General features: G+C 39.0%; 1 protein-coding gene across 2 annotated transcripts in view; it reads left to right on the top strand.

The window, feature by feature from the left end:
• The first annotated feature begins 2,434 nt into the window (after positions 1–2,434).
• Positions 2,435–26,923, top strand: part of kcnq1.1 (potassium voltage-gated channel, KQT-like subfamily, member 1.1) — a 28,330-nt gene continuing 3,841 nt past the window's right edge. The window contains exons 1-15 of one of the 2 annotated variants that reach the window (XM_056755475.1): positions 2,435–2,953; positions 5,944–6,034; positions 10,189–10,315; positions 10,418–10,496; positions 10,600–10,696; positions 12,574–12,714; positions 12,858–12,968; positions 13,072–13,167; positions 13,266–13,376; positions 14,134–14,257; positions 14,406–14,432; positions 15,651–15,704; positions 15,821–15,950; positions 24,788–24,863; positions 26,798–26,892. In XM_056755475.1, the coding sequence (XP_056611453.1) occupies positions 2,640–2,953; positions 5,944–6,034; positions 10,189–10,315; positions 10,418–10,496; positions 10,600–10,696; positions 12,574–12,714; positions 12,858–12,968; positions 13,072–13,167; positions 13,266–13,376; positions 14,134–14,257; positions 14,406–14,432; positions 15,651–15,704; positions 15,821–15,950; positions 24,788–24,863; positions 26,798–26,892 (1,673 nt within the window). In that variant the 5' untranslated portion in view covers positions 2,435–2,639. The remainder of the gene's footprint in view (positions 2,954–5,943; positions 6,035–10,188; positions 10,316–10,417; positions 10,497–10,599; positions 10,697–12,573; positions 12,715–12,857; positions 12,969–13,071; positions 13,168–13,265; positions 13,377–14,133; positions 14,258–14,405; positions 14,433–15,650; positions 15,705–15,820; positions 15,951–24,787; positions 24,864–26,797; positions 26,893–26,923) is intronic. The other variant, XM_056755483.1, reaches the window with a different exon arrangement.

Raw genomic sequence — 26,923 nt, 5'->3', positions numbered from 1 at the left:
GATGGGCCTAATTAAAGCTTACAGCCTGTGTTGAAATCATGCTTGCTAGCTAAGGGAATTGCACTGCCATTCTACTGCAAAGATTGCTGCTGTTCGGTCTTTAGGGTCAAAAAGTAGGCCAAGATAAGCACATATAAAAAGTTTAGAATGTTACAAAATAAGGAAGGATAAACTACTTAAACGCAAAGAGAATCTCCTGCTAATGAAAGATGCTAAAAGTTTCACTAAGGTGAAAGTTTTCAAATAGGTGGTTCTTTTTTAATATAAGAATGGGGAATTTTCTACATATTGATGGTTTTAAAGGTCCATTGTATGAAATTTAGCGGCATCTTGTGTCGAGGTTGTGAATTACAACCAACAGACCCCCACCATTTCAAAACACTATGGCGGCTAAAACAGAAGTAAGATGTCGTCATGATTTTGATTTTTTGCTGAAGGAGATAATGTATTTAGGAAACACGCAGTTTGTCCGTTTAGGGCTACTGTAGAAACTACATGCCGAAGGGGACCTGTGGTGTATGTAGATAGAAATAGCTCATTCTAAGGTATTAAAAAAACATAACGCTTCATTATGTACGGGTGTATACACCTCTGAAAACATTATGTATATTAAATTGCATTTCTATCAATAGATCCTCCATAAAAATTACACACAGCACCATTAAAGGAACGATTGTGTCATCATTTATTCACCATTCAGAACCTGTATATGAGTCTTTCTTATCTGACACAAAGACTATATTTTGAAGTCTCTGTTTTGTGTCCATGAAATGGAGTTCAGTGGGTGCCGGTGCTGTTTAGTTAATGTCTTTAAAAATATATTGTATTGTGCAGAAGAAAGAAAGTCATACAGAATAGCATGGTGCTGACTAAATTACTGAATTGAAATTTTGGTAGAATGTTCCCTCAAAAATATGTATTGTTTTCGCCGTTGCTGTCAATTACGAATCGTACATGGGTTTCTTAAAATAAACATTAGAAGGTCACTGTTGTTAATTCAAGGCATTCTGGCACAAGAGATTTGGCCGATTTTTTATACAAAAATAAAATCACGTGAACCCTTGTAGGCTGAACGAAGATATATGTGACCTATTTCTAAATGTCCGTTTCTCACTGTTCCACAAGAGAAATGTTCAAGATGGCCCTAATCCTCCAGGCTCTGAGACACAATATTTAGTATCTATATCATATATATTTCAGACGGCAATTCAGCTTCAGTGGGAATAAGCTGGTAGTAGTTATTCTGCACTGTATTTTTAGTCCTTTATTCATTTTAAGCAAATAGGCTAGTACTCACACAGACCCGTTTTTAGCTGGTGAGGGATCAGATGAATTGTTGATCAATGTTTTCCTCCTGTTTTCCAGTAAAGAGGAGAAATTAATATAGAAATGATGAAAGGTGACCGCTGAAATGCTGCCCCCTGCTGTACATTGTTCGTGCCACATTCTGAAAGATCTGTTAACTTAGAGCTTCCTAAAGAGGTAAATCACCCATTTTATCCTAATGCCAATCAGATCTATATATGACTCTTACTGTAGAACCAAAAAGAGGTTATTTTAAGAAATGTCTTTTCTATCCATACATTGGAAGTCAAAGGGACCAAATGACGTATATTGCTGATAGGTGTGATGCAGATAGTTGGAATTAAACTAAACACAACATGATTATAATGTAGTAGCATTATACCTTTGGTATGATCCTTCATTCTGAGAAAACGAGACATTCTCACTTTATAAATGTTATGCTTCATATGAGGACTTCATTTTCCTTCTAAACAAAAGTTTGTTCTTCTTATGTGACTGAATTTAAAGTTAATTCATTTATACTGCTGAAACACAGTTGAATGGCATCCGCCAGGAAGTAAATCCTTATGATAAGACTGGTCATCACACTACAATCATTTTGGGAGTATGCTTCACTTTACTCAGACGATCTCTATATCTATATCTCTCTGTGGTATATCTTAATATCTACGTGACAACAGTATCTGTCAACCCTTCACTGCCACGTGACAGCAATTGAAACCTGCTCCTCAGTGAATCAATACCTCCCTGAATTCTCAAGGGTGAGGAAACGATTCAAGGTCATGCTAAATGAAACTGCACCTTTACATTTTTGCATAGACAACATTTTTTAATACATCATTTTTAAATCACTTTCATATCCTCTTCCTTCTAACAGAGGGCCTTTAGGCTACTTCACTTTTATCTCAAATATAAAATAAATAATAAATGTATTATTTATCTAATCTATTTTTAAATTAGATAGTAGTTGTTTTGCTATAGCCTATAGAAACGGATGTATTGATTGTAATAATAAAGCAACCTTGTTTTCACTGACGCCTCTTCCTGGCACGTCACAGCTGGATTATGAATATTGATACATGCAGTTTCAGTTAGACACAGTCAAGTGCCGCTTATGATGATGGGCTGCTTCACCCCTTATTTTGCCATGCCAGTTTCACTTTACTATTATAAGTAAACTAATATGCTGATGGACATCTTAAAAACACCAATGAAGCGATGCACAACTTTTCAATTTTTGAGCGCGTAGGATAAAATCAATCTTAACAAAGTTTTCACCCGTTACCTTTTGATATACTGGTGCACTTCAGCAAGTTTATTCAGAGTGCAGCAATATGAGCTCTCAGAATACAGCAACGGAACCTTCGTGGAATATTGGACCTTCAGACCAAGGGATGAGCGAGATTCTGCACATGCAAAAGGACAGCGTGAGGTTCGGCAGGTCAGCCACTCCGGACGGGAATAAGCGCAATGAGATCCTGACGGCACCGACAATAATCACACAGCGCCGGGTGTCGCATTTCCATCACCGCATGTCAGTGTACAGCACAACCCGTCCCATACTCACCAGATCCTTCTTTCAGGGACGCGTCTATAACTTTCTGGAGAGACCATCGGGTTGGAAATGTTTTGTTTATCATTTCACAGTGTAAGTATATTAACTGTGATGAAAAACAGTTTAAAAAACCTGTTTTTGGCAAAGTCTTTGAAAGTAACAATCACACTGATTGCTCAAGGTAACTTTTTGCTGAAATAATATGTGCAGCTTAAAAAACAAAATAGGCTACAACTGTTTTCCCATGTAAAACAAATTTCATCGTAAAACTTGCTTGAGTGTTGTCTTTTTGTATTCTTTTCAAAAATCATAGGCTGTTGCATTCATAATTTATTAGAGACATATGTGCATGATGGTGCGCACTGAATGAACTGAAAGATAGGCTACTGGGTGCATTTGTTTTGCAATTTTCCAAATAAAAGGACGTTCTCTTTCATGCTCTGTATCTCTAGCAGAAGAGGAGGTGATAGCGGGCATCTAAACTTGGCTGCAGGGGTGGCACTCTTCAGCAGGGGCCCTGTGGGTTTTGGTAACCCTGTGACTCAGTGGTGTTGGGTATGTCAGGACAACATGAGAGTGTGGCGGTGTAGGGCTTCACTGACAGCAAAGGCTGTCCACATGTTTTTTATTATAAGAATGATGAATCACCTGAAGATTGGCCGATCGTTTCATTCTGTAATTAACTGGTTGCTTGTGATTTTGAAGATGGGCTTTATCTGAAGTGATTTACAGAGCACTTATATTCAAGATAGTCCTTATGGAGCAATATGGAGTTAATTGCCTCGCTTAAGGGCACAACTGGGCTTCTCTATTCATAATTCATGTCCAGCTCCTGCCTTACCAGCCCAGGGCCTTAACCACTAGCCAACTGTTAGCTGTGGCAAGAAATTGAGGTGTCTCTCCTGAATGAAGAAGCGAGTTTCTTCTTATGTGTGAGTGAGAGCGTAGGAGGCAGGGTAGGTTAGCCAAGAACGTGCACGTGCTTATCAATGCTTCAAAGGCTGTGGGGGAATGACACTTATCGTCAAAGTGTGATCCCTGTTTGTGTACATGTGCACACGCTGTTTGTAAAACTAGTAATTGGTGGTCAGGACATTTTTATGGTTATCTGTACGATAGGTGGTTGTGTGAAATCCCTCTGGCTGTCAAGCAAGGTCTGGAATGACCTCAAAGGATGGCCAAAGACAGCAGTGACATGTAGAAGAGATAATTTAAATTTACATGTATGCATTTGGCAGACGCTTTTATCCAAAGCGACTTACATTCCATTATTCTATACATTTATACTAAGGTATATGCAATCCCCTGGGATCAGACCCAACCTTGAGTTGTTAACGCAATGCTCTTACCACTGAGCTACAGGAAAGCAAATAAAGAAATAAAGAGATAAAACAAAAGAGGAGAGGATAAGAACATAACAAAAAAATCTAGTTACAAAAAAGTGGAGTTTGCATGTTTTAATACGCGGAGCAAATAGGAAGTACAATTAATCCCCACATATAAGTATTTTAGTGATGTAGACCGCTTCAGAGGTTAATATCTCTGTGTAGTTAACTGTTGTCTAGTGTTGAATTAGAAATAAAAAGGTCGTTAGTTTGAATCCCAGCAAAGAGTTTTGCTGCTTAAATGTATTGAATGCACAATAAGTGGCATCCACCTTATGCATAAAACATGACGTGGGTATAAACATTTTCAGACCTGCAGGTTAAGTACAGTGAATTTCAAAGGTATCTGGAGGTATACAACATATTGAATGGACTGATGCATGTTTAACTCCTCACATTAAGACAATGTAATTCCTCTGATTGCTGTGGATGAGATTACCTGTAATTGCTGTGAGGAACACAGTCATTTGCCGTGTTTATTATCCCTGACTAACCACTGCGGATTGGCAGATCAATTATTCTTGCCACTAAACCCCAGCATCATTGAGCTGATGAGGAGCCGGATGGTGCGGTAGCCTCCGGCATTTTTATTGACCTGCGCCTCTTACAGACGGCTTATGGCAGGTTCAAGATCATTCAACGGTATTGATTTCAAAATAAGATAGATACTGTATTTGCCAATCAGCCATCTTACCCCAAGGTTATGTTTGAACGTTCGTTTACATCTCTGGCCCCTCCCACTGAATTTGTGATGACAGACAACAGCTGGGCTCTGTCTGTTGGCAGCAGCTGGGCTTCATACCTCTTAGTGCTTTATTTTTATTGCTAATAAAGTCAGACTAATGAATTATTGAGATGAGAGCGGTTGCAGAAGTTGAACATCCCTGCCATGATAATTTGAAAATTAAATGACTAAAAAGCGAAGAAAAACTTGCTGCTTTGTGTATTAAAAATTCTAATTGACATCAGACTATTTATACTATACAAATTTTTACATTCAAATATAATGTTTTAAGTTTAATTAACATTTTTAATTTCCATTCTTTTTAACCGTAATGTTTTTTTCTGTGCAAAAAAGTTTCTTTTTGCTTTTATCCATGAAACCCATTATCAAGGTTTAAGGCACGTTAAGGAGAAATCATGTGGTTTGGAGCTAGATTTTGTTCCTGTCAGATTAATAGCATGGTTGCGTGTGAACAAACACACTTATCTCTTCAAAAGAACAAAACTTTATCGTTGGTCTTTGGAGTAACAATAAAGCCTTTGTTGGTACATACTGAACATACAAATGATGACCTTGTTGTGATGTGCTTAACCTTAGACTGTTACAAAGTTTTACCTCATTAAAGACGCTGTTACAGCAGCTAAAATATCAGCAGTTACCATATACAGAACTAAAACAATATTGTTTTCTTCACAAATGAGTTTCAAAATATGTTTTGCCTTAAAGTAGGCCTATAGATATTAACACCTGCAAAGACAAATCTTTGCTGTGTGGAGTTAGTTAATAGGAGTCAATTCTCTAGTAATCTCTTTTCTTTTCTATACAGAACAAATTTGACACACTTCTTTGCATTTTCATTTTATGTAATATGTTATAAAAGTTTACAGAAATTTGTACTCTATTTGTCTTTTTTTTTCTTTGCATCACTCTTTCATAGAGATGTTAAAATTTCACTTAATTTTTTCCTTCTGCAGATTTCTCATTGTGCTGTCTTGCCTGATCCTCAGTGTGCTGTCAACCATTGACGAATATCAATCATTGGCTAATAGAACACTGTTCTGGGTGGTGAGTTTCACTGCTTTAAAGTTATTTGTTTAATCCAAGTTTGCTTGTGCTCTGTAATGCAGATGTAGGTTAGTATTGCACTGTCCAGCAGAGGGCGTGAAAACGTCACTTTTCATGTTCTCATGACGAATTTAAGGCCTGAAGAAGATCACAGTCAGAATAACACTTTTTAACATTTTCAGAAATAACTCTCCCCCCACACAGTTTATGTCTCATTAAAATAGATTAACCAAAAATAATGCTTTGTTGTCTACTAATGCAGCTAGTACTTGCAGCGAAAAATGATTCGGTCTTTCTGTTTAGTTGTTCAATAATCCCAGCATCACTTGTGCAAACAATCAATTGCTTGAGGCTGCCTTGTTAGTGCATCTGAGGCTTTGTTTGGGTCAATATTCAGATCACAGGCTGTCGCGTAATTAATGTGCTTGCCAAAGCATTTTCTATTAACAGAGAATATGGTAGATATGAACATAATCAATGTTTAAATCAATAGCCTGCTAGTGTTTTAAAGGTCCAGAGCCTCAATGCCATATGTCAAGATTTCTCACTGTTCCCTATGCAATATTTGTGTTATGCAGGCCATAGAACGGGGACGAGGGGGTGGGGGATCCATTGTCTAAATCCGGCAGAAAAAGGGAAAAGGGAGGGATGGAGATTATATGTGGTGACTGCATGTCAGAGGTCAATCCGGCCACCAGCTAATGGGATTAAACCTATGCGCTGTGTTCATTAAGCAATGCCTCACATCACAAGTTAATTCCACAGACTCCAAGACTAGAAAGGACCCTCTCGGATTAGCCGTCCAGCACGGCCCAGGGATTAACCAAGATTACAACAGGTGTTGTCCATTGTGCATAAAGGAGAACGCTGCCATCAAAAATCGAATACAGTTCTATATCCAGCATGGCTTAATGCTAATACAACACTAATACAGTCACAGGAGGGTGTTCTCACAGGAAGACAAACCCCCATTTTAGGGGCTGTAACCCTTTGGACCCAATCAGCGTGTTACCCCCTGCCCACCCCCCCCCCCCCCTTCAGACCCTATTCTAATGAGGCATTGCGTCTCACAGCTGTTCAGGCAAACAAAAGCAGTGATGCCCCTTTTTTCATCTTTTCTTGCCAAGCCATGACGCAAAATTCGTCGCTCGACACATTTGTTTATTCTCCTCGGTTCGAGAAAAGGAAAAATATCATAGTTTCCCAAATTCTCTTTGTCGCAGTGGTTTATTGTGAGTAAGTGAATATGTAAATGAAGCTAAAGCTTATCAGGCAGATCTGGCTAAGAACAGATTAATCATTACCTTAGATCAATTGTTTCACTCTTTTTCAAGTGTCAGTCTTGATAGGCCCTGTTAATCCATATTAACATGACATTGTTCACCGCGAGCAGGGAGCGCTACTGCACATTAGCACTGCTAACCACCCAACACATGTCGCCGGCACTTATTAACTGGCCCTATTCGGTTTTATTCCGGGTCTATTGTGTGCGTCACACTTATGGAGTGAAGCCTCAAAGGTTAATCATTACCTCTGTAAGATTGGTAGGCGGCGGAAGTCGCACAGGACGTTACACCGCGCCGACATCACATGTCCCGAGAAATCCCACACCAGAGGATTGTGATCTCACATGCTTCCACGAAGAAGCGTCATAACTGTCGCCCGGCTTCCTCCATATGCTAAGTGTGAAAACACATCATCAAGCTCTGTCTGTAGGTGTTGACAAAACAGTAGTCATGCTACTAGGTGCAAACTCTGCTCAGAGCAATTATCATCTACATATAGGCCCCTACTCTAATTGGACAGAACACAGATGTCGCTCTCTTTGTCAGTATGAGCCTTGTGTTAACCGAGGCCCCCCATGATTGGCTAATAAAACTGTAAATAGACAAAAGCCTGGATAATGATGAAATGTTTCCTATTTGAATGTGCAATGAGCGTTTATTGCTGTATTTTGACAATTTGCGGTAATGCTTTAACTCCCGGTGAAAGAAGTTTTTTGTCTTTTGGTGATTCGGGAAGCTAATAGAAACTAAACATTATCCGGCAAGTTTTAAGTTTCTGAAACATAAACAAAGAGGCAATTAGGAATAAGGTGCGATTATTTGCGTGAAGGGATCTTAACTGTTATGAGGCGAGGGAACTTCCTAACCCCTGGAGTTTTTTTATATTAATTTTAACGCTAAGGTGACTGGATGGAGTGTGAGGACAAATCACCTTAATCTCTGTCACATTTCAACCGATAAGGCGTCACCCCTCTTCCATCACAGTAGCTAATGGCTTCCCTTTGTGTGAATGTTAAGACCTGTCTAGTAATTCAGATAAGGCTGCATCTTCCTGACATTCCACTGCGTAACTTTTCAATCAGATGAATTAAGACCTTATTAAATCCTCACAAAAATCTTTACGCAGTCACACTGATGATGTGTTTGCGTTGTGGCTTTCTCCTAAGAAGTAAGAGGTAAGTTAGTTAATACAAAATGATTTGCTAATGGACTTCAACTGTTAGGCTAGAGCGCTAGAAGGTCAAATGAAGCCATTCACTGAGCCCAACCATGTGGTTCCCAGCAAATCCGTTTTAATAAAAATTTCATGTAATCTCATGAGATTGATGACAAGGGTCAGCTGGCTCGTGCTGTTACTACACTCGTCCTCTCCTCACGCTGGCATTCCAGCTATGTTTTGGATGGGATATCTGTTTGCCATGGTAACCAAGAGAAGCCTTTTCATCTGGGGTGTTGTTTCCTCTGCCCCTCAACCCCCCTAAAGCTGATCTCATGGCCTCTGTCGCCCACTGGCCGTTCACCCAGACCTTTCATATGACAGCTGCTCAGTGTGATCACAAGTCTAGATTAAATTAGAAACCAAGTTGAAGAACCAGGAGCGTGGGGTGAACAAAACGAGGATGCCTAATGAAATATGAAAGGGTTAAAGACACACAACCATTTTAGCCGGTGGCAGGTTTGAGAATGTTCCTTAACATTTCTTTTGTCTATGCCACGGATGGGTTGTTTTATACAATGGCACATTTAATTGTTGGGTATTTTGTATTTCAAAGGGGAGGCTGGCCTTCTTTTAGTCTAGCATGAGTTGCTCGTGGCCTAAAGGTCTCTTTGATCTGCTGTGACCTCTGTTGGCTCAAGTCAAATTTCTGTCACTATGTGTCCACCCGCCTTGCCTTGGTTCACCCTTCATGTTCCCTCAGGCCAGGGCTGTGCCACGCCTGTAATTTCTTTTTATTATTTAGTGGCATTTAGACATGCTAACTCTGTGCCAGAAGCCGTCCCCAGGCAGCTGACCAAGCTCCTTCTCAGACCGAGACAGAGCCTGGATCCAGCTCTTCAGACTGCTTATATGACAGAGGGCTTCACGGCCAGCCTCATAACTCATACATGTCTGCTTCTTCGCAGCTCTCAAAGGGCCTGCGCTCAGCAGACTCTGAGCCCTCTTTTGTCTTCTCTTCTTTAAGAAGCAGACAAGGGCATCTGCTGTTGTTGGAAATGACCATGAACCAACCGTCTTGTGTTTTCACATAACCCTGTGTCATGGCTGTTAAGTCTTAATATGCATCTGTTGAACGTGTCTTATATGTATACCAATATTACTCAAATTATATTGTCCAAAAGAAAGGGGTTTTTATTGAACAAACTGTGTTCGGACTGATGCCTGACCAAATAATACATTCATCTATAATCAATCCCACACAAACAACAAAGCACATTCATTTGATGGGTTTTTTTGTCCAAAAATCTGTCATTACCTCAGTCACAGGATTGCAGAGGTAAGTTGTAATGGATCTTGTTTTGGACATATCTCATAAATATTTGGAAGAGGCAGTTCTGTTCAACAGAAGGAATTTAGCTGAATACGTTCACAATGAAAACCACATTTTTCACATAATAAAGCCATATTGTTGATAAAGCAGAGCAGACAATTCACTGAAAATGATCTCTTTCTTGATACTTGCAATGTTGTATTCCGGCACAGTGCCTTATATCGTTTAACACACAAGTGACATTCAGGAGTGTATTAGCTCTCTATATGCTCCATATGTTCTAGTAAACATTACATTTTGTCAATATCAAATTAACTTCAAATTATCATGTATGCATAAAACCTTCGCGTAAGCACAGTGTGTTTCTTTCATCCTGTAGGAATTAGTGCTGGTCGTGTTTTTTGGTGTGGAGTATGTAGTGCGTCTGTGGTCAGCGGGATGTCGAAGTAAATATGTGGGAATTCTGGGGAGGCTGCGATTTGCTCGAAAGCCCATCTCTGTTATTGGTGAGTGTGTGAAATAATTTGCAAAAGGCCCTACTGTGACTGATGTATAAATATGATATCATTGTTAAAAAATGTTAAAATGTCCTCCTTGTTTTCCATTAGACCTAATTGTAGTGGTGGCCTCCATTATTGTGTTGGCATTTGGCTCTAATGGTCAGGTGTTTGCCACCTCTGCTGTCAGGTAAGGTTTCTAAGCCATTGACGTCATTTCTTTCCTTACGGCACAGGATTAAAACTTTGTTGGAGCTGTCATCACATTAAAGCCCTAACATTGTTGTTTGCAGAGGAGTGCGTTTCCTCCAAATCCTACGAATGCTGCATGTGGATCGACAGGGAGGAACATGGCGATTGCTTGGATCAGTGGTCTTTATACACAGACAGGTGGGGGATCTTAACCTTGTTAAACATATGGGACCGGTTTCATAGACAAGGCTTAAGGCTAAAGTCCCAGTCTAAAATGAATGTTTGAGCTGTCTTAACTGAAAATAACTTGCCCTGACATATCTTAAAATATATCAGTGACATTGTTTTGTCTGAAGATGCACAGCAGTAATGACATTTTTAAATCTTAATTCAACTAAAACATAGTCCTAGCTTAAGCTAAGCTTTGTCTGTGAGACCAGGACGTGAACGTGAAATAAAGCAATAAGCACCGCAAAGCAGTGGGTTACAATGCATTTTATAACAGCTAAGGGCGTTGTGTCATCACACAAAGCAGATTGCTTAAAACCCCCTTAGCTGTTATAAAATGCAGAGTAACTCACTGCTTCATGGGGCTTATTGCTTTTTTAAACGGTTATTCCATATGTGTAGCAAGTTTTCATAAAATAAAGTAAATAAAGTTATATTTAATGCAGTCAGCCGTTAAAAATCCGGGTATTTTATAATGGCTTAGAACTAGACTCAGCCAGTCAGAATCAAGGACCAGAACTGACTGTTTTATAATCATCATTTTAAAATTAAATTTTTAATCATCACTAAACCTTTAGATTTTTTAAAAGAATACGTTATTATTCTATTGTATTTCATGTTCAAAATATTATAAGTATATAGGCCTAGTGAAATATAATCATAATGAAAACCAATGAATGATAATAAAAAATGCATATACAGGCCTTGTTCCCAGTTTAATATGTCTTTATAAAATTGTGTTTCAGTTATTTGTTTCAAAGATCAATCATAAGTTAATGGATGATATGCCATTTTTATTGTGATGGACATTCTAAAATATACATATTATACACTATAAAATGGAATAGAATGATGATAGAAATATTTACCTCAGAACAAGATACAGTAGGCCTACTGTGGCAAGTGTCTTCAGGATTTAGGCTACACTTCAGTGACAGCATGTTAATTAATTTTAGATTTATATTAGAAAAATATGAAGAGTTAATTGTTTCCAAAATGAGGTAACTCCGTTTAAAAAAATCTAAAATCATGTTTTTATTGAGCATTTTAAATTAATATCAATCCAACTGCAGCTGGGTCGGTTTGATTTAAGACAATAATAACTAAAATAAAATAAAATCATGATTTAAAAAAAAAAAAAAACAGAGTTATCTTATTTTGGAAACAAACTCTTCAGCCCTACTTTAAAATAATAAACATTGAATGATTACATTTTCAATGTGGTGTTCTTATCAAGTGAACCTTGAAATAAAAGGAATAAAACAAATAAATCCCCACTAAAGCTGAAAAGTTTGCCTACTTCATAATGCGCTTTAAAACGTGTAAATATGTAGAGTTTGTCCCTTTGCGTTTTTCGTCTTTCAGTGGACGTTCAATGTAAGTTGAGTTATTCGCTACAACGAACAAACAAATCACTTCGTTTTTTAAAGTGTGCAGCTCTTTATTCCGCATTTGTTTCAGAGTTATGTCGGTTATATTTGATGTACATATATTTTACTGCGCATGAGCAATCCTCTAACGTTATGTCAGTTCTTGCCGTATACTTCAGGGTTGACTGACTGCAGAACGTAAATTGAAGGCTGTCTTGTTGCGGAATAAATTATGGTTTGCATTACATTTTTGCGCGATATTACGTCCGATTTAAAGAGCAGATTAGAGAAGTATTGTAAAGTCACAATCGGTATGTTGTTACAATTAAAGTATTGATTATTTTATAGGGATGTTCTAACTATCAGGCAACATCAAGGACATTTTATTTCCAAAAAACAAATCAGATTTTTTTTTAAAGAAGGGCATTAAAATATTTTAAGAGTCAGTCTGTTTTAGTGAGTGTTTTCTTTTTCTAGGAACTGATAACTACGCTCTATATTGGATTCCTGGGGCTCATATTCGCATCCTACTTTGTGTATCTGGCAGAAAAGGATGCTGTGGATGATAGTGGTGTCACTGAGTTCGGCAGCTATGCTGATGCTCTGTGGTGGGGTGTGGTAGGTAGATAACCGCCCACCTTGCACCACACAATAGCTATGACATATTGATATGATAAATTATTGAAAGCATAATGCAATGAATTGGATAGTGTTGAGTAATGGGTGTTGCATGTCAATGTTCTTTCTGTATGTATCCTCAGGTTACAGTAACCACTATTGGCTATGGAGACAAGGTCCCTCAGACCTGGATAGGGAAGACCATCGCATCATGTTTCTCTGTCTTCGCCATTTCTTTTTTTGCCCTCCCTGCTGTAAGTTACAGAGATGTAGTTTAATAGCCAGAACAATTGTTCTCCACACAGCAGGCCATTGACAGCATGACAGTGCAACAATAATGACAGTATTTCCCCACAGGGAATCCTTGGCTCTGGTTTTGCTCTGAAGGTACAGCAGAAACAGAGACAAAAACACTTCAACAGGCAAATCCCTGCAGCTGCGTGTCTGATACAGGTGCGTTGCCTATAGACTTTAGATAGCACATTATTTGTCATTCATATTGTTCCCTGATTAGACCTTCCAGAGTCATCTTGTGTCTTCTCATGCTCAAGGCGTCATGGAGGTGCTTTGCCCTTGAGAATGATGATTCTGCAACCTTCAGGTTATTTTTGAAGAGAAGACATGTGACATCCAGCACCACAGTGTCCAGCCCGAAGTTAAAGGTAAGTGGCCCAAGATGATTGTACATATAGGCCCTAGAAAAATATTACAAAGCTATCTTCATCAGTTTTTACTGAAAGTGTCGAGGATTGACGTTAATTTCTTGGATAGTGGTTTTCCAAAATCCTTCACAACGCGCACAGTGATAAAATGAAACTGACTGGAGACTCTGAAAGCATCCATTTGTTTGGACATTTAATTTAAACCTGAATTATGTGGGTTTAGCAGTACAATGCCGCTGTGTTTATTGTTTCGAAATGCAAGATGTAAGTCAATGTGTTTGTGTAACTTTATTACTAAAGTGATTCAGTCAAGAGCGAGAGTAGTTGTTCTTTATCTTTCTTAACAGCATGACAGCAGCTGGTCTATTAGACTGCATGTGAGTCCTAATGTAAAGATCCAATATTTTGACACATATCTGTCTGTTTGTGTAAGTTATAGCTGACTGTGTTTATGTGGATACTTGAAAAGATGTTCATTTTAATCCCATTATCAAAACATCTGTGATTTGACCATTCAGGCGAGCAGCGTTCTTGTACTGAATTGAGTTCTCTCACACAGCCTGTTGCTCTTGTAATAATGTTTTTATTCTCAAACATCCCGCTGTATATTTTCACATTCATTCATCCTTCTTTGTTTCTCTTTTGTGTAAAAAATTCAGGGTCTACTCTTACCTGTTTTTGTTGTCACCACAATATACAGTATATTGTCATAACACACAGCGAATGCAAACGTCACGGCTGTTTTCTTTTTGAGCAGGTGAAAATGAAGAGGAAGCTGAAAAGTAATGAGAGGGACAATGGCAGCGGCTCTTCCGCCATACCCACCATAACCTATGATTCATTTGATGATGGGAAAGACACTATTCAAGATCTACAGTCAGGTAGTACCAACAACAATCTTTGAAGTGATCCCTCCAAATAGGCTTCATTGTCAGTTTTGTATGGTGTTCTTTCATGTCTCATGCTCTTGAGTTCATTGAATAGAGCCACTCCTCTGATATGCTTCATTTCATCTCTCTGATCTCACAGAAGGGACGAACATTGTCAGAAGATTTGGTGAGCACCAGTTAGTGTGTATTGCTAGCTGTGTCTTACCTTTACTCACTTCACACTGATCTGTGTGGCCTTTTTTGCATCTCTGTTTTGATGTGGTGTGTTTTCATTCAACAGACATATTCAGTAGTTGCAGTTTTCTTTTACAATCTTTTATAGATTCATTCCCATCAACTTACAACCTATACATTATGAAACAATCTTACCCACCCTATTCAACAAGCCCCTATACACAGAGAGAAAAAACAATGTAAAAATATGTTCTAGTAGGGCTGTTCAACAATTAATCGTGAATAATCACTTCCAGAATAAAAGTTTGTGTTTCTTTGCTCTGTGGATATTTATTTTGTTTGTATTAACACAAACATATTTGAATGTATATATTTATATAGAATTTAAATGATGTACAAAATTTTGGATATTACTTACTTAACTTACTTAACTAATTAGCAAGCGTGTGACAAAAATGTAACGCCTCTTACCATATTTGGAACATCAGGTTCCAAAGCAATTGTACTGACAGGTACGCCCACCTTACTTGTGTTTACATTTGGGTGGTGTTAGTCAACTCATACCACGAACTGACGTGGATTTGAAGGGGTGTGATTACACAAGGTGTTTCAGGCATGACTGGGTGAGCATTCGCTTTTAGATATTATGCATCTTTTGTTCCGACACTTTAGTTTTTGCAATTTTACGTGTCTAATACATGCATGGGCAACTTATAATACACCAAAGACACAGAAAAACACGTGTTCTTTATATGACCCCTTTAAACATATTCATGTATGTGTTTGTAACTAAAACATTTATATGCACATTACACAGACATATTGCCTATTATGTAAACACAAACTTTTATTCTGGATCCCGTTAATAGTTTATCAAGGAACAGCTATGAATTAAATCTAAGTCAGTCACAAGTTGACATATTATTCTTTCGCACCATGACATCGGCCCACTGATAAATCCATATATGCAATGTCCAAGGGCTTTATATACTGCTGTCTACTGATAATTCAAACACTTTCATCGCTGATTTACATTCTGTTAAAAAAACATCAGGTTAACTTCAAGTCAAAATTAATATTCCGTAATCCAGATGAAAACATTTGAAATGGCGTAGAATAACAGTGTAAACTGAACATGGAACAGCATGTATTCACATCAATTCATTTGAAATGTGCAGTTTGTTATCACTGAGTCTCTTTCTCCTTACAGAGCATGAGCAATCTTGGAACTCTCTGTCCTCTTTTCAGTACCCTCCACATTCAAGTATGTAACAGAATGTTATGGCTTTGCTAAAATTGGAAAATGTCCTCTGGAATAACTGTAAGATCTTTAAGCAAAGGCAACACTATGTCATATTTTGTGTATTTGTGTGTCTTTAGTAAATAAATCTGCTGGGTTTTTGGAAGTGCAGTCTCGACCTCCCCTGCAGAGGTGCAGCAGCATTGCAGATGAATTGGAGATTGATGCAGAGAGAGACATTTCACTCCTTCCAGTCACTCATGTGTCTCAGTGAGTAAGAACTTGAATTTTTTATGCAATTTAAACTGAGACTTTCTGACTGCTGTAGACGACATAGAGTCAATTATTCATGGTTCAAGAAGTTCAACAGTGGTCACACCGGAGTCCGAAAATTCCTCAAATATCCTCACCACTAATTATACCAAAATTAACTTTTCCATGAAGGAGCTAAACTTGCCTTATTGGAACATTTTTACTTGCATTAGGGCATATTTTAGGGTTTATTTTAACCATCTGTGGTATTTATGTAAAATACTTTATTTAAATTCATATAGCACAATAAAATGTATTTATTTTCTTCTGAATATACAGCAAACCAGCAGTATGCCAGATGGTACAAAAAAGTAACCCAAGGCATGCCTTAAAGGCATTTCTGTCGACTTCAATGACATTTTTACCCTAAACAATAGTTCATTTCTCACCATGTTTCCTCTACTTATAATGTTGCATAACCATTTCAGATGACATGATACATTATAGTCCAGCTGTTGATCAGAAATGAAGTGTTAAAGTAAGTGTAAGAGTAAGTACACCCTGTTTCCCGGCAGTTCACACTGGCAGTTTTGTCTTTATAAATGCGAACAGGGTCTAATCAGCCTGCTAATCTCTGAGGTCACTGAATTCCCATCTCAAATCTTTAAAACAGGGTTAACACACATGTGCCATCTCTGTTGGAGCACATCTCAGCTTTCCGAGCCCACCCACATCAAACTCAGCAATTTTTAGACGACAAAGTGCACGAAATGGTGTATGTTTCTGTGCCCCAAAGCATTCCCATGAAAAGTGGTTATGTGTCAGGCTTTAGGTTGCCTGAGAGGGGGTCATTATCAGAATCTCTATGCCCCATTAGCCGTCCAGCATGTGGAACAGCGCAAAGCCTGTGCACAGCAAACCATTTACTTAAACAGGCAATAGACCGATCCACTCTCTGAATAATCTAATGAACCGTGTCTCGGTTGTGGGTATAAAGTCCATCTAGAGGGTGGACTGGGATCCATTGCTCTACTGTGTCTGTCCATAACTTTCTGTTGTTTCACTCTTAGCATTATGTAAAATGCCAACCTGAGAAGAAGTGTTTCAGGTCTGTTTCTGGATTTTTTTTTCCGAAAGCCACAAGAGGGCAGCGGAGGTGTTTTTGAAGAACCTAACCCTCGCTATGCTCATGTCTTTTGATTCAGAGGACTGATTCAGTGTTTATGTTGTGCTCATTGGGAAAATCTGCATTTTGAAGGCATTTATTTTGTGTTGGTAAATGCACATGCAGAAAAAACAGGTTGATCTGTGTTTTTTTGTTCATACAAAAAGCTCTTCTGAAACACAATTAGTTTTAATCTCTGACATATTTAAGGCTAGAATCATTGTGTTTGCTTGCTCTTGTGTTAGTCCAAATAAGGGATAACATTTACAAAAAAATCCAATAAAAATGCTACTCTTACAACGTTGCTTGGACCCTATGCTTGGTCTTTTCCACCAAATCGTCTGTATTTGACATTATAATTAGATAAAAAAAATCAGAGGTATGATTCCTTTCTAAATCCTCATTCGTAGTAGACATATTGCGTCTCCTCTACAAAGGCGCCTTGTCATTACAAGCTTTTATTTGATCTTTGAAGTTTAATGAGCTTTCATTCGCCTCACACTGAGATGCAATGGTAACAGCTGGCTTTTCTCTGCCTCTCTGTTCTCTCTCCCTCCCTCTCTCTCTTTCTTCTCTCGCTCACTGTGGGTGTGAGCGTGTGTTTATTTGTTTATGTCCAGCGGAGTAGGGTGGGGACTCGAAAAGACCAGAGTCGAAACCTCTCCTCTGTGCAACTCTACTCATCTCTATTTTACTCTCTCCTCATCTGCTGCATTATCGGCTCTCCTCTACTTTGCTCCTATTCTCTCCTTTCGGACATTTGTCCTGCTCTGACCTTTGACCCAGGCTGTTAACTCAAGAGGTGGGAGAGGCACAAAAACCTCCTCGTGCCTGCAGCTGAAACATTTTGCCTGCATTGGGGGTTGGGAAAGAACAATGTGACAAAAACATCTTTCTGACCGTGCATTCCTAAAACACCTATTTCGGACTTTGAAATATACACCCTCTGTAAGCTTATCTAAAAATTCAAGATTTGATAAAGAGCAGATTTTTTGTAGTAAAGCTAGACCTGGTAAACAGTTAGTGCTTTGATTTTTTTCAGGCTGTTTAGTGAAGTAGTCTTTACATATCAAACACAAAAGCACCTTTGTGGCTTTCTGGGTTAAAGAAAGTATGCTCTTGTATACATGATGAAATCAAAGCAAACGCAGGTGCATCTAAAAGTGCCATTTGTACTCGCACGTATCTGCTGTAGCAGTCTTGTAGTGGTGTGAGGTTTACCAAAGGAGACCCGGGCTGAAAAGATTGATTTATTCTCAGTAAACAGAGAAGGACTTCTAGTGGCAGAGGCAAAGCCAGGCCGTCTACACTGGTCCAGAGACAAAGAGCCATTGTCTGCAGCTCTACACACGCCAACAATAGCCTGATTGACAAGCGGCTCTGGTCGTAATGGGCTCCTGGGCTGAAGACTGCAACAGTGACTTTTGTTAGAAATACTCTTGTTACACAGTGCAATAATCTCCATGCTGGCAATTTCACAGAAATGTTTATATAGTTTATATATGAGTGCACTGTATACACATTTGCTCAAAAGCATGCATTTTCTCAATATGCATATCTTTTTCATTTAAATGATACTTCTCTTTTTTGGGGGAGGTTTTAGGCCTGAACTTTTTTGAAAAATACTATCAAATATTTCATTAAGATGTACATTAAGTTTTGGGTATAACGTGTGTAACACGAGTGTGTGTTTGTGTGTGTGTGTAAGGAGTGTGTGACGGTGTGTGAGGCGTGCTGAATGGGACAGAAACATTGGCTCACTAATGCCTCTTCAGCGCGGCTTGCCAGCACAAGTTTCTTTATCTTGCTCGTCACGGCCCCTTTTCTTCCCCCCTTAACAGTAATTGTGTTTCGTTACAGTGTGTTAGAGCTAACGAGGGACATGGAGCGAGAGTCAGCCAAGCAGTGAAAGAGAGAGGGAGACAGACAGAGAGAGAAAGTCGCTCAGAAAAAAGGAACACATCCCAGATGATTTTTTCATTTGCTGTCAGACCAAGAGCCCAGCAAGACTCTCTGTAGAACTTTGTAACACAACGCTGCACACAGTGAACGCAGTGACAAGTAATCTGACAAATTCCTGTAATCAGTAAGCTTTAAAATGCAGTTCCCCTTTTCAATACTTTTCATATACACTCACCTAAAGGATTATTAGGAACACCTGTTAAATTTCTCATTAATGCAATTATGATGATGGTGTAATGGTGTGGGGGATGTTTTCTTGGCACACTTTAGGCCCCTTAGTGCCAATTGGGCATCGTTTAAATGCCATGGCCTACCTGAGCATTGTTTCTGACCATGTCCATCCCTTTATGACCACCATGTACCCATCCTCTGATGGCTACTTCCAGCAGGATAATGCACCATGTCACGAAGCTCGAATCATCTCAAATTGGTTTCTTGAACATGACAATGAGTTCACTGTACTAAAATGGCCCCCACAGTCACCAGATCTCAACCCAAAAGAGCATCTTTGGGATGTGGTGGAACGGGAGCTTCGTGCATCCCACAAATCTCCATCAACTGCAAGATGCTATCCTATCAATATGGGCCAACATTTCTAAAGAATGCTTTCAGCACCTTGTTGAATCAATGCCACGTAGAATTAAGGCAGTTCTGAAGGCGAACACGGTATTAGTATGGTGTTCCTAATAATCCTTTAGGTGAGTGTATTTATAGATATAATAAAGTATACCAACATTTGTATAGGTTACAATTTCTCACATTTAAAGTGATAGTTCATTTACTCACACTCTTGTAATTTCATGGAATTTCTTTCTTCTGCAGAGCACAGAAGAAGATATTTTGAAGAAAGTCAGTATCCGCACTGGTCCCCATTCACTTCTATTGAATGGACACAAAACCAATGCAAGTGAAAGGGTGCCAGTTGAAACCATTCTTCAAAATATCTTCAGTTTTGTTCTGCAGAAAAGTTATAAAGGTTTGAAATGACAAGAGGGTGAGTAAATATTTGAAAAAAAAATTGGGGAGATGAACTATTACTTTAAATGAATCACAAATAACACCTTTGTTAATTCGACAATACATTTCTTGTCTCTGAACTTCAATATTTCTGGTGAAAATAATATCAACAGGTCATATCCAGTTTCTTTTGGAGGGCCCGGGTAAGTTAGTGACTTTGTAAGTTGGCAATACGATATGACAATAGGCCGGGAGGCCCCTGGTGATGTTTAAAGACCTGTGCTGAGATGAACACTGTCAATTTCTTTTCTGCTATAATGTTTAGGATCATACGAGGCCACAAGTTTGGAACATAAGCCATTTAGTCATGGTGTTATGCTCCAAAGGGCTCAACGTCAGAGTAAATGTTGCGTCCCTCTGTGTCACTCTTCATAAGGATATTTAATACTTTGCGTAGTAGTCTAGCTCTTTGATGCTCGGGATGAAAGAGGTCTTTGCCCGGCTGAAGCCAAAGGAACCCCCGCTGCGTGTGTGCGCCCGCATCTTGTCTTTGTGTGATGGCATCTGGCCAGCAGCCCAGGCCCCGCCCCACGGGTCCTTACCATAGTGGAACGTCTGGCCTCTGGTCAGCAATTATCAGTCATTACTGGCACAGTGTCTCTTATCGTAGCTGACCGCTTATTAAAATATCATTGAGGCATTTCAGCTCCAGGAGGAAGACGGTGGCATCATTTAGGATAATGTACTTTACAGGATTCTCAGACGGCGGCTAATCAGTGTGCTCTTCCCCCTCCTCTTGCAGAGAGCTATTCTTAGATACACAGGGCCCCCATGAGCCCTTTAGTGCCATAGTGCCGCGATCCCGCAGCCTGCGGCGCAACACCGCCACACAAAGGTCTTCCTCTTTTGACTCGCCGAGACAAGTCAGCTGAGCGCACATGTCCTCTGTGGGGGACATTGGGGTAATTGACATGTGTTTGTGATTCATCATATGATGTAACAAAACATTAGAGAGGGTTTGAGGATCTGGCCACTTTCTGCATGATTCGGTTCAGTTTCATATCGTGCCTTTAAAGTCTTGGAACTTTACATTGCCGGTAGGGTGCTGTGCTAGTCTGTTAGAACAATAGAGTAGAACAATGTATCCGTTGCCTGCCCTTAGGAAAATGTTATTGCTGAAAGGTTGCTCTTTTATAGCTTTTTTATAGCTCATAAGACTTATTGCTGTTCTCAGTTAGAACACTATCTGTGATGTTTCTTCTAAAAACATTAAAAGAAATAAAAGTTGACACTAGACAACTGGCGACCTGTGGTAAGATTGTACAGTCCCGGCCAAAAGTGATATCTAAGTTTGGGCATTTGACGTCTACAATTTTCTTTTTCTTCTGTTATACTTGGGTTATGAAATTAAACTTGGCACAAAATTACAACACATTTGCAGAGTTTATAAAGACATAGACTAGGAGAGTGACAACGTAAATATTAACACAAGACAGGATTTACAAATATTATTAAAGTAGTTCACCCAAAAATAACCATGTACTCACCCTCTTGTCATTACAAACCGAACAACGGAGGCATCCATTGACTTGCATTGGTTTTGTGTCAATGCAATAGAAGTGAATGGGTACCGCCGTTGTTTGGTTACCAACATTCTTCACAATATCTTCTTTTGTGTTCCGTGGAAGAAAGACATACAGGTTTGAAATGACATAATTTTCTTTTTGGGTGAACTATCACTAGATAAACTTTTCTGTCAGCTTTTTGTGTTTTTTTGTTTGGAAAAAAAACTATTTTTTATAAAATAATTGTGTCCAATAAATGCAATGTACAAGTGTACAAAACAAGTCATAATTTGATTGTTTCATTGAACCCAAAGGAGCATTAAAAGCACATATTGTATATATAATGTACCCCCCGGGCATCACTTTTGGCTACCATTGCTTTCTCTGAGAAACTACATTGTCATCTTTCTGTCATTTTACATATTCACACACCTATTGATTAATAGTCGCATATCTGTTCGTGTGAGTTTTAGTCACGCAGTGTGCGGTAGCTCTGAGGCAATGTTAGTGTGACAGAGTTTGTGTTCACGGATACTGTTTAGCAATAAGATTAGAGTGAAGCCCACTGATTATCATGTTTCCTGTTTGTCTACTTTTGTTTACAATTAGATAAGCAGAGACCCTCTGGGCAGGGGTCAAACAACAAGCCATTGATTTTCACCTACACATGCACAAATATCACTCAATTTCAGATAACACGACAGGTTAGTGTTTAATAAGCAGAATAGTTTAATGCGACCACAAGATTTCCATTCCCCCTTATCTCTCTAAAGCATCTCATTATTACCTTCTTAGCTCCTGCCAGCCCCCGGCATGGCAGCTATTTAGCTCTAATCAATACAGGTCCTGCTGCACATGTTTGTATTTAGTCCTGGATCAGGTGTTCGTCTACTCTCCGCTAACTGATGGATGCATAGAATGGTTGACATCATTGTCCAAACTTGCGTTTTGAGGTCAAACTGACCGGGTGTTGTTGATCACGCCCTGTTAGTTAATTAGAGGGGGGAGATGGATGCTGTGGCCTAAAGTGTTGATGGTACTGATGACGTCTATTTCCTGTCCCAAAATGCACCTCTTTGATCTTTGTTTGGTGTAGTTATGATGGCCATTGTCACAAATACAACATCGGTTACTATTTACATGGACAAGGACGCAAAGATAGAAATCTAGCAATGTATAAATAAATAAAATGATCACAGTATAGCTTATCTTTTAGTGATGATCTGTAATTCTGAATTCTATAGTTTATTTTTGTAATCAGTATGCCACATTAAGACACATTTAACACTGCCAGCTTTAATCTTTTTCTTACACTAAGTATTGTCATCAGTGTGGGATTATTTTTCACATTATTTTCATACATAAAGAAACAAAGTGCAGGTGAGGCTTTTCCTTTTGTTTATCTGGACGATACCTCTGAGTCATTGGTAGCCCTCTAGTGAACATGTCATTTCTTTCACATCTGGCTGCTATTGTTTTAAGCTGACAAATTTAACAAATAAGATCAGGAACGTATGAGAGTTGCAGTATGCTTTTGGCAGAAAGAAGACCTCATATGATTTCCTCTTTTTCTCTCTCCCTCTCAGTTTGTATGTGTCTCTCCATCATTTTCTTTATCTTTCTCTCCGTCCCAGTGGGAGTCCTTCTCCCTTTGCGCAAGTCTCCACCAGTGTTCACCATTAGCCAGGCTTTGTGCCAGCACTAGAGGCAGATGGTGACCCTGCTGAGGTCATGAGACCAGCGTTGCTATGCTGGTAACCATGACTGGAGAGAGGAAGTGGCGCTGCCTTAGGGACAGATGGGGTGGTTCCCATGTTCTATCTCTTGTATCCCACCTTGCTCTCTCTCTCTCTCTCCTTTATATTCTCCATTGGAATGACAATCACCCAAAGAGGTATGATTCCTGAACTCTGTGCACACGGCCCGGAGATTCTAGCTTGAGGGGTTCAGTTTAGATTTTGTGGTTAAAGTGAATGACAAATTGAGAGCAAAAAGTCAAAGTACTGTCATATTGATGCGCATTTGTATCACACACATACAGTACATAAATTCCCCCAAATTTTTTTCATTTAGTACTTGAAATGAAGCCTAAATAGAAGGCTTATCTCAATTATTTCCATCTGAGATAGTATATCAACACAGCTGCTATATACTACATACAGCCAAATCTGACTGAATGTATTTCTCTTGACCTTAAAGACATGGTTTAAATATTTGACTCAACAATGCGTTTTAGCATGCGAAGTAGCTTCAAATTTTCCGTTATCTGAAGTTTTTCATTGCCTCCTTTCCTACTCTTGTCAGGTGCAAATAAATAGACATAGGCATAGCTGAGACTATGATAATGCACAAAACCAACCACTGGCAAATGACCCAAAGGGATGCCGATGGAAGTCTTGAACACGGCACCAAAGAGCAGTAAATTGGCAGTCGCCTGAAGCATGGCATATGCCTTATCCCTCATTTCCCCGTAGTCCTCAGTCAGGGAGAAACCAGAAACTGTCAAGCAGCCATGTCCATTAAGTCAATGAGGCTTGATAGCCTGCAGCCAGTCTACTCCTAATGCATTTTAAAGGAACTTGTGCGAGTGCGCTCAGTATTCTGTCAGAGTGACATGCAACAGACACATGCCTTAGCATGCTAACACGATACAGGCGCATATAGACGTGCAGGGGAAAGTGTACGTATGATTATTCATCTTTGTGACAGCTGCCTGTTCCCCTAGATAACCTTGGGTCTCCTGGGAGTCGACCCCCTTCCCCCATCAAATCTCAGTGCTGTGTGTTTTGAAACCTTTGAAAAGCAGAGAGTGTTGTATTTTCTCTTAGACACTGTGTCCTGGTCGTGACCCTTGCGCTCAATGGCCACTTGCTAAAGTCCAGTCCAGATCAACAGCAGCTGGAGTGGCTTTGGGCTGCACCTGAGGGCCTGCTAGTGACTGATAGTATTGTTTTGCAAATGATATTGAAAATGCGAAAGGGCAGGGGATTGATTATAGAAAGTTAGTTAGGGATGATATAAAGCCATTATGTGAGGCATCACTTCAGTGTCCCTGAAAATAAACATTGTAGTTATTAAGTAGCTTCACAGTAAAAGTGATGAGTAATACAAGTTTTTTCAATGTGGTTGTATGATATTTGGATTTAATAATTATTATGCAAAATCTTAAAGAATTTCTCTCTGTGATGATCGCAACACACAAACAGGTTGCGGGATTCTCACCGCACAGCCATCCGTGTCATCCAGAAAATGCGCTACTTTGTGGCCAAAAAGAAGTTCCAGGTAAGTTTTTTGCCTATTTGTTACGGATTTATAATTAGAAAAAAAATGTATGCATTGTTTTGCACAGATTCTGTTGCAAATTGAACAAATTAACTTGAATTAATATAAATTTCCCAGAAGCAAAGAACAAACACTCTAAAAACAAAATGAAAAAAAGTGTGCGAGAGGAAAAAACCTTTCAACTTAATTCAATAAAATTAATACTATATATACAAAATATATTTATACTACAAAGTAAAAGTTTTACTTTTGCGTATTTAATTTAAAATCCTTGAAGAATTTCAGTCAGACTCTGATTAACATTTTTTGACAAATTAGAGGTTAAGCCATGAACAAGTTGAGAGTGTAAATAAGATTTCTGTCCCAGTTTTACCAAATGCCCTTCCTGGGTCCTCAAAAGAACCTACTATGTCAGAGAATTCCCCTAACAGCCGTCCCACACACTTTCTCCTACTTTCGTGCGATTGTGTGATATTTGATACTCGTTACTCCACTTTATTTGCCTTCTCTCTTTACCCTCCCATCGTCTCTACATCCTTTCGTTTGACCTGAAAGCCTTAGTCATCTCTCAGTCCCCTTATTTTCCCTCCTCTCACACGCTCTTGCGACACAGAACACACACTTGGAGTGTTTGTCAGATGCTGCTGCCTAGATTCGCTGTGTCTGATGTCATGACAATGTTTGCTCTCGTTTGAAAGGCTTTAGCTCTTCCTGAGTTGCCTCATTTGTGCCAAAGATGTGTGAACGTTTGTATATTTAACTCAGACTGTTTAAACCCAAATTGAGTTCTGTAGTGAACGCGGAGCTTCACACGTCCACCACATGTCATTCAGTACCTTCAAATAATCGGACACAGCCACGGGCATCATCACCTGTGTTCAACCTGCCCAGAACGCTGTGAGCGTTTGATCAGGGTTCTAGGTTTGGTGTCGGCAGATGCGAATCCTTTTCCTCAAAGGTGACAATCGGAAAAGATTTGAGCCCTCAAGGCTTGTTTGATCTGGTTTTATCGCAAGTCAAATGTGATGAACCTTGTGACGATCTCTTTCATTCACACTTCATTGACCTATAGCAGTGGTTCCCAAATGGCGGTACGTGTAGCCCCAGGGGTACTGCAGGGGTACTGCAGGGGGTACATGAGAGAAAATGAAATTTAGGAATAAACAATGAAAATCAATAAATTATGATAGTAGTATTGTTAAAGGAAATTAGTACTACACAAATATGCATAAAAAATTAACTCATAATTTTAAAATGCATTTCAATTTATAAGAATTCTTTTTTGAGACCGGAATCAGGAGCAGTGTCTGGGCGCGAAATAATGTAAGTTAGGAGAGGTTGTGGTTAAAAGTAAAAAAAAATGTACATAGTTGCGTAAAGCTACAGTACATACAGAAATGTTTATAAGTAATAAACCTACTTAGGGGGCATCAGATATAATAACTGTCTGACTCTCATTTCACTGCATTTTAATGCAAAATGTTGCGGAAGGGGTACTTGGCCTGAAAAAATCATAAAAAGGGGTACTTAAGCAAAAAAAGTTTGAGAACCACTGACCTAGAGATTAGAAAATCCTTAATAATTCAGAAACTTAAAAGTCACATGACAAGAATTATATGTACATGTCGATTTACTATTGCTGCAATCTTTTTTTCTTTTGATTAAAATCAGTCAGCACGTAAATAAAAAATAGGGTTCAAAACTGTCTCCTTACAAACTGCACGTTAATAATAATGATTTATGAGTTGAGATGTCTTTCTGTTTATCACTGAAGCATTAGTTTGATGTCAACTTGGGTAATGATAAGCATAAAGTAACCTGCAATTTTATGTTTTAAACAGAGATGGCAAAATAGAGGCAATAGTTGCCTTTAAAAAACAAGCATAAATACATAGGTGCATGCTACATGCTAACTAGTATGTGTGTTTCTGCAGCAAGCACTTAAGCCGTATGATGTCAGAGATGTAATTGAGCAGTATTCCCAGGGTCATATCAACCTCATGGTCCGCATCAAGGAGCTGCAGAGAAGGTGGGCTCAGAATTCTTTTATGTCTCAATAG

Source organism: Triplophysa dalaica, chromosome 1 (genome assembly GCF_015846415.1).
Source record: "Triplophysa dalaica isolate WHDGS20190420 chromosome 1, ASM1584641v1, whole genome shotgun sequence".
NCBI classification, from domain to species: Eukaryota; Metazoa; Chordata; class Actinopteri; order Cypriniformes; family Nemacheilidae; genus Triplophysa; species Triplophysa dalaica.
The sequence above is the reverse complement of the archived record's forward strand: the minus strand, read 5'-3'. Positions and strand labels throughout refer to the sequence as shown.